General features: G+C 31.1%; 2 protein-coding genes across 4 annotated transcripts; both read right to left on the bottom strand.

The window, feature by feature from the left end:
- Window positions 1–12: 12 nt before the first annotated feature.
- On the bottom strand, window positions 13–2,059 carry LOC145939459 (uncharacterized). 2 transcript variants are annotated; one of them, XM_083043779.1, is made up of 4 exons: window positions 1,530–2,059; window positions 1,171–1,269; window positions 440–787; window positions 13–308 (listed from the first exon to the last, which is right to left on the bottom strand). In XM_083043779.1, the coding sequence occupies exons 1-4, from the start codon at window positions 1,677–1,679 to the stop codon at window positions 222–224; spliced, it is 684 nt and encodes a 227-aa protein (XP_082899905.1). In that variant the 5' UTR covers window positions 1,680–2,059; the 3' UTR covers window positions 13–221. The 2 variants fall into 2 exon arrangements, with proteins under 2 accessions (XP_082899905.1, XP_082899906.1); XM_083043780.1 differs by lacking the exon at window positions 1,171–1,269 and having other exon boundaries at window positions 76–308; window positions 1,530–2,037.
- A 90-nt stretch (window positions 2,060–2,149) lies between these two features.
- On the bottom strand, window positions 2,150–9,642 carry LOC145939458 (uncharacterized). 2 transcript variants are annotated; one of them, XM_083043777.1, is made up of 8 exons: window positions 9,535–9,642; window positions 8,522–8,769; window positions 6,563–6,749; window positions 5,971–6,287; window positions 5,564–5,641; window positions 5,303–5,474; window positions 4,451–4,701; window positions 2,150–4,355 (listed from the first exon to the last, which is right to left on the bottom strand). In XM_083043777.1, exons 2-8 carry the CDS (start codon window positions 8,675–8,677, stop codon window positions 4,299–4,301), a joined length of 1,218 nt encoding a protein of 405 aa, XP_082899903.1. In that variant the 5' UTR covers window positions 8,678–8,769; window positions 9,535–9,642; the 3' UTR covers window positions 2,150–4,298. The 2 variants fall into 2 exon arrangements, with proteins under 2 accessions (XP_082899903.1, XP_082899902.1); XM_083043776.1 differs by having other exon boundaries at window positions 8,522–8,873; window positions 9,535–9,640.
- Between the last annotated feature and the right edge of the window lie 1,503 nt (window positions 9,643–11,145).

The following is an 11,145-nucleotide window of genomic DNA, read 5'->3' on the forward strand; positions in this document are numbered from 1 at the left end:
TAAAATATAAAGTCATCGTTATTAAATGCTTAATTGAAGTCAATTTTGATATCAGTATATCCATGCATATGCACGTGTGCATTTTTGCCTTTTTCTATGAATTCTTAATACGCAAAACGTGTTCATATAGTTACATGATATTTTATTTAATCTATGCACATTTCTTGTAATTAATTATATTAATTAATTATATTAATTACTTAAATACATTTATATTTATATTATTCGAGTCCAATGAGCCGTTTACCGAATTGATCCAATATTTGGGTTACTGCTCGAGAAGTTTGTTTGGCAACATTATAAGGGATCTGAAAACACGCAATTTAATTGTTTCTATACATATTCAATTGAAATAATCGAAAGAAGGTTTAATTTCTCAAAATTTTGACGATATTCATTCTGTGTCGATAATATATCAATTACTTTGCAAGATACTTACGTTTACTATGGTGCTCAAAGAATTAGCGAGATTTTCAAAACCTTTCACGAACGCGGTCCCGAATCCGCTAAATTTATCCCCCGTATTACCATATTTTTCCTCCTCCGTAATTCCGTCAACAATGGGCTTAGGTGTCAGAAAATTATTAAACGTTTGTCTGATGTTATCAGGCTTCGGTCTTTCTAAAATTGCCTGTTCGGTGTCATTTTCTAAACGAACTGTTTCTCGCGTTGAAGGATGAAACAAGATTAACGGTGTTGTACTTTGTACCGATCTGCGGCTCTGATTAGGCTTGTCCAAGTCAATAATTACTGGATCAACGTTATTCTGAGTTCCGCTAGTTAATTGCTATAAAAGAAAAAGATATATATGCTCTAAAATTTTTTCATTACAAATTATAAACAATTTGTTATTTGACAGTAGTTAAAATAAATAGCGAAAATGAAAAGAAAATGCAGAGACAACATAAGTCTAATGTTCATTGCATTAGTCGGTTAATACACGGAAATGACATTGTCCTATTTACAATACAGCTTCAACTACGACTTTTTGTCTTCCTTGATAAATTATTCAGCATTACCGATAAAAAAAAAGTATTTGGTTAATTGAATTATAATAATATGTCGACTTTCTGTATATACTAATAGTGAGGAAATATTACATGAGATCCTGTACGCATATAATCGTGAGATAAAACGTCATTAGAAGAATTCGGTAGTTATAATAATTACCTCCGCTCGATTGACAATGATGTTTCTGATCAATATTATCGAATTGATAAATCTTCCTGTGCCGATTCTAATCGCATCAGCGACACGTCCTAACAATTCCTACAAAACAGTAATTTTGACTTCGCCTCTTCCGGTAATATTGGCGAATTACGAAGATCCAATTAAAATTTTGTACAGTGCACAATTGAGAAATCTTTTACATAGATTTTTCCATTAATTTAGATTTCTTTGTTTTATCGTTTCAAACGTCGATTTAAAAAAAAATGATTTGTATGCGTGCCGTTCTCTTACGACAATTGTGTTTTTCAAAAATTGCATTTTCACATATTTTCGCAAATCGAATCTTAAAAGAAATTTACCTTTGCATCTTCCAATCTTGAGGGTATGATGTTGTTTTCTGCATCACTTTGCATGTTGTTGAGAATAAATTTTGTCGGTTCATCCGCAGGATGAGCACTCAATGAGTTTAACCAGCAGATAAACGATAGAATTATTACAATTCGCAGCATATTCTTTTTTTAAATATAATATATATAAAAATTTGTAAAGTCAATTTTAAAACTGGAGAAGAGTTTCAAACACACACACTTGCATCAAAGAGCATTTGCATTTATAAAGATGTTAATTGGGATGATTAACATATAAGATAATTTCTCGGCTAATTTACTTTGACACTTAAATAATTGTTAAGTAAAAAATTTTAGACACACATGGCACGTATCTGTAAAAGTTTGTTACTATTGAAGAGCGAACAGTCGACTAACAGATTTCGCTCACGATGACGAACTCACTTACGACACTGTATTACTTTCTCTTTCGGTATGCTTCTTCATATTGGAAATCGCATGCGCATACGTGTAGCAATTTAAATTAAAATTATCATTGAAACCTTTGACACTATATTACTATTGAAAAAATAAAAATATATTCTTAGATTTATAAAATCAAAGATGTAAATTGATAAATAATTTATATTACGTAATATTAAGATTAATTTATTAAGATTAATTATTATATTGTTAAATTATAAAATTATTAATAAATGTAAAATATAGCATAACAATAATATACATCTTATGCAGAAATATAGTTACATGTTTAGTAAATGTAAAATAATTGGTAAAATAATAAATGTAACCAGCAATATTACATCAGTATACAACTGGTATCATATGTTGCAATCTCTGATTTGGTCATTTTCTGTTACAAAATATAACACAGTATTTTATAAAGATTGTCCTACTTTAGCTGCAAAGAGAAAAGAAAATTTATTGTAAAATTAAATGCACTTTTAAGTTTTGAACTTTTATCTATTATAAAACGTATGATATTATTTATACTATAATTTATACAAACAAGCACGCGTAACTTTTATTATTACATCATGTAACTGGTTCACGAACATAGAAAATAAATGATAATATTCTATAAGAAATAAAAAATAGCAATAAAGCTGACTAAATGTTTGAGTTCCAATATTTTATTAATGTGTCCATCACATTTTCCATTATTCAGAATTATAAGCAATAGAAATTAGGCCACGTTAATCGAAAACGAAAATCATAACACACTAATATTAATTTTTAAAAATTGTCTACGATTAAATTATGCAATTCCGTAGATTAACATGTTATATTTATATGCATTAATATATTTTTATATTTAGCGAAAATATTTTCTTTTCTAACTTCAGAATTTATTAAATAACATGTGACGTAAGGAAATAAATGTGCGTGTAAAACACGAGGTTTTGTAATATTCTAATAACTATAAATGGAGTAAGGCAATGAAGTTTTGAAGTAATATAACTAACCCGTCATTTGCGTATCGTAATCATTATGATAAAACAATGTCTAAAAGGCTGCGATAGCACTATCCGTTTAAGTATGATTATACGAATTAATGCCTATTGGCCTATTATAATTATAATGACGTAAAATAGAGGAGTTCTTGTGACAGAAAAAAATTTATCTATATAAGTACTCTTTTTTCAAGGTTGGCTAAGCATATATGTATATGCAGAAAATGTAACGGATAATATATTATATTAACAGAATTCATTTTAATGAGCAGAATTTGTCTTAATAGGAATTTGTCTTAATTGGGACTTACTGTATGTATTAATTATACGTCCAATTATTACGCACAAATTTTCTCGAATAAAAATAATTTATTTTAGCTCACTGTATGTTTGCATTGCACTCATGTTATAGTCATACAATTATTTTTCGATTTTTAATATATTATAATTTTCTTCGTTATAATTAATTTTGTTTTCCTCTTATCATTTGTCTTCTCTTTTGCTTTTAAATCCTTCGTTAACGTCAATGTGCTCAGAATTTACAATACTTCTTTATTTTTTTCTTACTTCTTCACAACTACGTTCATTGTTTTATATCTCTTTTTGCATCTCTGGACAATTTTCATATTATTATCGTTTGCTTATTATCTTCCGTAACAATCGCACTTTATCTCTTTCGATACTTTTAAATATCTCATGTAAATATAATAATGCGGTTGTGGTCAATAACGAACGTTTTATAACGATCATATTTGTGGTTTTATGCGATTCATACTAACAATGAGTGAGAGGCAACAAGTAAATATCCATTCTCGATGAAATATCGACACTTGTATCTTGTGACTTGTTTGCGTACTATGCATACGAATAAGTAATATGTAAATCGTAAAATGATAGAATGGAATTCAGAAGAATATAAATAATTCGTATCAGAACGAATTCCTCTTCTTGTATAATATCCTTAAAAGTATCCTTTATTGATGCACCTTCTTAAAATGACTCGCAGGTTGAGGACAAAGAAATACTATCGCAATATGTGAAATTACTTAGCTGGAATTACAATCTAATCACGTGCAGAAAACCGCAAGATGGACATCACGTGTGTGCCTGGCATTCTTAAACAAGGCGGAATAAACATTTACAAAAGAGGCTAACTGTACATACATATGCAACAAAACAAGAACGCTAAATATATATTCGGAGGACCTTGCAAAAAACGTGGCTCACGATCTTCGCTCGTGAATATTTTATATATTGCGCGATTATAGTAGCGCGAGTATATCTTCGAACGTAAAACTTATATAAAGACTCACGCGCGCGAAAAGTCTCAGCCAACGTTGTTTCTCAGCAATTGATTAACAGCGGACAACGTAGAAATTGGAATCTGAGGAGAGAAAGTAAGTGGCTCATTAGAAACTCCGTGAATGCTTATGCATGATGCAACGCTTACGAGATGATTATACGAAGCATTCGACTTACGTTGAAGATGTCATCGAACAAGGATCCGCTGGTATAAACTTTGCCCACCGTACCGCTTTTGACAATCGTATCACCACCGTCCCCCACTGAATTGACGAAGAGCTCGCCGACTATGTCTGAAGGCGAGTTTTGAGAATCAGCTGTCGCGGTTGGAGGAATATAGACCACTTTCCTAGGACCGGTCCGGAACCTCTTTCTGAAGTACCAGCGCGGATGCACGGGCTTCGAAACGACCACGCTCGGATTATTGTCTGACAGAAGAAAAAAATTGTTTCGTGAAATACCATTTAAATATGTACAGACGCGATCAGATGATTAAACTCAAACATTTTTACTGTTTTAATAATTTAATAATTTTTTTGAGGAAATAACTTTAATTATAACATACAGAATTAAAATTGTATTTTAATATTTAGTAGACAAGTCACTTTTTTCCCCAAATGTCAAAATTTTGACGATTGTTCGAAAACACTCTGGGCTGTCAAACGATAATTGTAATTTAATTAAAATAAGATAAATTATTGTCTATAGTGTACATAACTATTCGGGTTTGTACAGAAATATCAATCAATATTAGCTCAGATAATATAATACAAACATCATAAGCGCTTACTGATGCAATATTGGTTTCCATCACTAAAAAAAGATGGCGAATAAATCTCCAGGTCGAAAAATTATAAAGAATTCTTCAATCTTTAAAAAGAAATAAAATTTAATTAAATGTGATTATTAAAAATGCAAAAGACATATCTGTAAAATAATTTCAATATAGAAAAAATGTTTGAGCCTAATATAAAAAAAGTGTTTGAGCCTAATTATCTGAATACGTAAATTATACGACTGATTGCTCACCGACTGTAACCGAATTAACTGGAACCGTCTCTTGCTCAGGTACTGCGGAAACCACGATGTCTTTTTCGATAGATTTCACGACTGGTGCCCCGCCAACCAGACCGACCGATCCGGCCAGACCAACTTCCGCTGCGAGAGGTTTTACGGTAGCAACTTTTATTGCACGTCGTACCTGTCGCACACGAGAAAAGAAAGACCTCTTTAATAATTTTTCTCAATTATTCGTCGCAATTGCGTTTTATTTAATAATTTTTTAGTCACCTCATTGTTTTGCGACTCGGTCTTTCCACCTGTAGACGCGTTAGCTGACAGCGCGGCAGCCTCAAGCGCCATCACCTTCTGCATTCGATAGATTTATTTTAAAGACGATATATCCCACATACACACACGCGAATATATGTGTGCAAAGATAATTGTTAGAGAGGAATTATCCCATAATTAAAAATACGCTTATATAACTTATCGAGTTACTAATTACGAAATTATACGATTATTCTAAGAAGGTGTGTTAGAGAGGACTCTGTGTCAATGAACGTCCTCGTGTTTCTCGATATCTTGTTTAGATATCGTATTCAAAACCTAGAAAATCAGAATGTCGGTTGTATATCCTTCGTTTATGTAAAAAAAAAAAAAATAATAAATCGTAAGAATTACGTGACGATCGAAACCTCTTTCTCCTTCTGCGCGTCCTTCGGCTTCGAACGTATGATCTGTATGTTTGTATGCTTCGTTACGATGGCAGCTGCATCCGCTGTTGCATTACTCTCTCTCGTCGTCGTGCCGGATGCACTCGGTCTCGCGTTAGTCTCGTCAGCTGCAACTCCTCCGCCAAGATAGACGCCGGTTCCTGGACCGCCTGGAGTCGCACCTGCGTACAGGCCGCCGGAAATCGGGTTGAGCGATCGTCCGTCCACTCTGCCACCGAGACCGGCCGCCGCTTCCGGTCTTCCACGACCGAGTCCAGCACGAGCGTATAAACCTCCGCCTAAAAACGTCTCGCTTTATTTAATTTCTTCAATATTCCTTCAATATTTATAGTTTTTCAATATTTACCTTTCTTCAATATTTATATTTTTCGAAAATTTTGTGATTATATCGAATGTGCATAAAAGCACTCTCGTTAAATATCTTCTTAAATATGTGTTAGATAATTTATTTTTGATTTTATTTGTGACAAATATGAAGAATGCATCTCCTTCTCTCTCTTTCTCTTTTGTTAGCATTGACATGATATTTTCTTTTATTTTTGCGAATACTAACCAAGGTTGCCGTCTTGTCCGTTTAATTGTCCACCTAATCCCGCACCCGCGTGAGCACCCCATGGGGTTCCAGCACTCGCGTGAAGTCCACCCCCTGTTCCTCGCAAGAGACCGCCAAGTCCGGCTTCAGCATGATATCCCGCGAAGTTTACCCGGATTCCTCCGTTAGTAAATTGGATCAATGGAGGCTGTGCAATGACAATTGAATATTTCTTATCAGAATCGAGAATCTCTTATCAGAATTTAGAATATTTGGCATTGAGGGATTATTTCATGTGATCTTAAGTAGACACTTCTTGTGAATACTCTGTACGTTATTTTTCTCAATGTTATCTAAGTTATCTTTTCACATGTTCTATATTTAGAGATTGCAGATGACAATTTTTAATTATTAGTTTCCGTTTCTTTTTCTACGCCGCAAGATATAAAACCGATTCTTTTCAGAAATGATGTACACGCAAGTGTTTTATTCATTACTGACACGCTCCGGCTAAACTCGAGACTAGCTACCGTGACATTGCATAAAGCAATTTTTCCTCGAATATTTTCACGTTAGATATTGCGTAAACTGATCTAGAAAAAGGTTGATGGGCAAAAGTACTGTCACTTGTTTACGCAATTATCTACATTGAAGTTCGTATAACAATATTAATTTAAAAATAGTAAGTATACTATATTTCCATTTATTATCATAAAAATTATATATATAATAATATTTCAAAATATGTTAAAAATATAATAACTATAGATAAAAATATGACAATTATATTCCAACTATTTAATCAGAACATTTTTAATCAGACAGAAAATTTGCGATAAGCGCTAATATTATACTTGAACTTCTTATTTCTTTTGTTTTTCTTATTCATAATTTTTTATGTGAACTGTCAAGCTCCATGGTCAAGTTATCTCAGTTTTTACTTTTCAAATCTATAAATAAAGAACATAACTTGTTTATGCCTTTAGCAAATGTTTCTTAATAGCCGTTTTATTCATAAACTGCATATTTTCGCTTCGACAATTAATTATAATTGTCATTTATATGCATCCGTTCTTTTATTTTTTATGATTAACGATTACCTGAATGATATCGATAAATAAGACTTTATGCAATCTTCTAACATTTCCGTAATCCTTTCACTACACTGATTATCTAACCAGCTTAAATGTAGGTTTTTCTATGGTATTTTTCTTCTTATAATCAAATTAGTCGATCCAACTTCTTGTTTTTTTTCATTGCACGAGGTTGTTTTCTGTTTCATTTCTTTGTAAACTTAATTATTCGCGATGACGTTACAACTACGCCCGATACGCAGAATACGATTATTCTCGCCATTAATGGGAATAAAAAAATTATTTAAAATTGTAATCAAATGTAGTATACCTGTGCTCTCTGTTTGTATCTAAAGATCTCACATAAATAATGTCGCAAAAATTATTACCGTTTTTGATAGGTACATTATATATATTAGAGAGATATATAAAAATGTTAATCGAGAATTAATTTAAGCATTGCGTCATTCTTTTTTGTAGTGTTCGGCGTGTTTAATTTTTCATCTATTATTAGCAACGTGTATATTTAATAAACGACAAATTCAATTAAAAGCAATTTCTTATTTCAACATTTATATAACTATAAATGCGCATGGTATATAATTATATCTTTGTTGTTCATACGCATTATTGTAGTATCTTAGTAATGTCAACAGAATTAATTTTTTTACATAAATAAGTTTTCTCATAGTCAATTATAAAAGCCAAGTTGCATTTGGTTATATAACAAAATTACGAAATATATATCTTTACATAACTGGAAGTATAAAAATTTTGTTTATATCAATCGCAAATACGCTCTCACTTTCTTTCACGAGATAGAAAAATCTATAAAATAAACCTTTCATAATTGATGATTGAGATAATAATATTGAATTAGAACGAAGCAAACACTTTTATTACTCACTGATCCAGGTGATTCTGTAGTTAATGCAACCCCATCCTGTGGCATTCCGTTAGCCAGAGCTACGAAAGCGATGAGCAAGCAGTTGGCTTCCTTGCCGAACGACATCTTTGCGTTCACTGACGAAGGATCGAGGCTACTAGGCAGGTAGACAGCCATTTCTCGGCCTGACCGGAGGGCATCTCTTACTCACCTTACTGCTGGAAGGGGTAACCTCGAGATCCGGATCGCTCGTTTAATGAACTACGATTCTGCTCGTCGAATTAAAATGCGAAATGGTACAGAGTCCACTTGATTTATTCTTCGAACGTTTAAGATGAGTAATAGTTTTTTAGAAGCTTTTTTTGTTCAGAAGCTGTTTTTGTGCAAGTAGATTAAAATGATTAATCGCGTAATTTAAAGAAAAATTTCCATTCCATTCAGATTATGCACTAACTTAAACTTAAAAACTCTTTAGAGAAAAAAATACTTTTACACTGTAAAATTTTTTTTCTAATAATTTTTATATTGGTATATAGTTAGAAATCTCTGTTTATCATTATTAGCATTCAAGGATGTTTAATTTTAAATATAATTTATTACAATAAACTTTATATTATTTTCCTTTCTTGTTTGTTTTTATATTTAAAACAATGTAACTGTGTTTGATTTCACATACATAATGCTAAAAATTAAAATAGCTATTACTCGTATATTGCAAAATTGAAGAAAATCTGCAGATTCATTTGATTGTAGTAAAATGTAAGTTGTTAATTCTGTTCGACAGTCTTCACATAATAATGATGAATAAATGCAATCTGATTGGGCTAATAATGAATATTAATAGAGTATCGATAGTGTAAAAATGAATATTGTACAATTGATTTATGTAATAGTACAATGCATGCACACACACAATTTAATATAGCCAATAATTTCTTTAAATAAATAAACGTTTGATTAGGAAAATTATTTATGTTTTGTAATTAATCTTATTTCAAATCACAATATTCAAATTACACAATTCATATACGCACTGATTTTGTTATATTGAAATTTTTCTTTTCTGCTATATTTTTGATAACAATATATGTCGATTTTATAATTGCGCAAAAAATATCGATTGAATGAGCCGAACGTGACAATTGCACGACTTGCGGAAGACTGACGAGACTATCAAGTATTATATAAACTGACGCTATATAACGTCATGAAAGGTCAATCTATTGCTATCTCATTTGAATGCATGATTGAATTTTCGTTATTTAATTGAATAAGGCAATAATTTAAATACTCTTTATCGTTTTTATTAATAATTTTGATTACTATAAATATTTAAAAACTAAGACTGCAACAAAATAAATTAAAAATTAAATTATATTTAATAATTTATATAATGCCTTTTTTATGCGTTACGTTTAACTTTATATATATTTTTCACACATTTGTTGCGATAATTAATATATAACTAAACAATTTTTTTTAATGGCGTAAAACCTTATTCAAAAGACACCTTGGTCCTTAGAGAGATCCCGAAATAGTATGGGGAATTCTTATCTATTAAAAATCACCCAGTTTAAGAAGAGGGAATCCTGAAAGGGAGGAACCGTGAAAGCATTACTTTTGGGAATTCCCTCGCATAACTGAGTCTGTTGCATTTCCATAAATTAAAAATTTATATGCAATATATGTAATATACATTTGTATATATTTAAAAAAATGGAATAAATCTGAAAGAAACTGCGTTATCCAAGTGAGCATAAACACATACGACACGTGAGTTTTTATTACAACGCAGAAATGAAGTGAGTGTTCGACGAAGGTCAAAGGTATGACTTCATTTACTGACTGTTTGTATATTCCACGTAAAATTCCGTGCTTATGTTTATATCTATTGAGATTTCTAGTGGAACATTCTTCACGATAAATAAGTAAAATTAAATTGAAAATTGCATTAGTGTATATGTATATGCTAAAAGCATATTATATTACTATCTACATAAGTATATTTGTTTTTATCTCAAAGACTCGAAGAGAGAAAGAAATAAAGACTCGCGATTGTTTGATTAACGGAAACCATAATTGCGTTTTTTTTTTACATCTTTTTTATATTTCATTACATTCATTTAAAGTGTCGTTTGATTGTTAAATAAGATGAGCTTATATATACATATAGCTGTCATATATGATTCTTCAGTACTTCGAACTATTAAGTTCAAGAGCCATCGATAAAATACATTTTTATAAGAAATTTTAATTATTAATATTTTTAAACAAGCCAAAAATTAATTTTTCATAAATTTTAACTGTACATTGTCTGCACATTATGTTGATACCATTAACATACCAGCCTTCAAACTTATGATTTAACATACGTAATATAATTGTGCGCCGTATGGGATCTGCGGCTTAAAAATTTTAGTTTTCTATATTTTAAAACGAGCCAAAAATTATTCGTATATAAGTTTCAATAGTGTATTGTTTGCAGATTATTTTGGTACCATCACCATACCAGCGTACTACCTTTTTGGTCTAATATACGTAAAATGAATCCGCGCCGTATGGGGATCGCGGATAAAAAATTTTAATATTCAATATTTTAAAACGAGCCAAAAATTAATCTTTCATATATTTCAACAGTACATTGC

This window comes from Prenolepis imparis, unplaced genomic scaffold (assembly GCF_030444845.1).
Source record: "Prenolepis imparis isolate NDT839.2.m4 unplaced genomic scaffold, iyPreImpa1.0 SCAF_8, whole genome shotgun sequence".
NCBI lineage: Eukaryota > Metazoa > Arthropoda > Insecta > Hymenoptera > Formicidae > Prenolepis > Prenolepis imparis.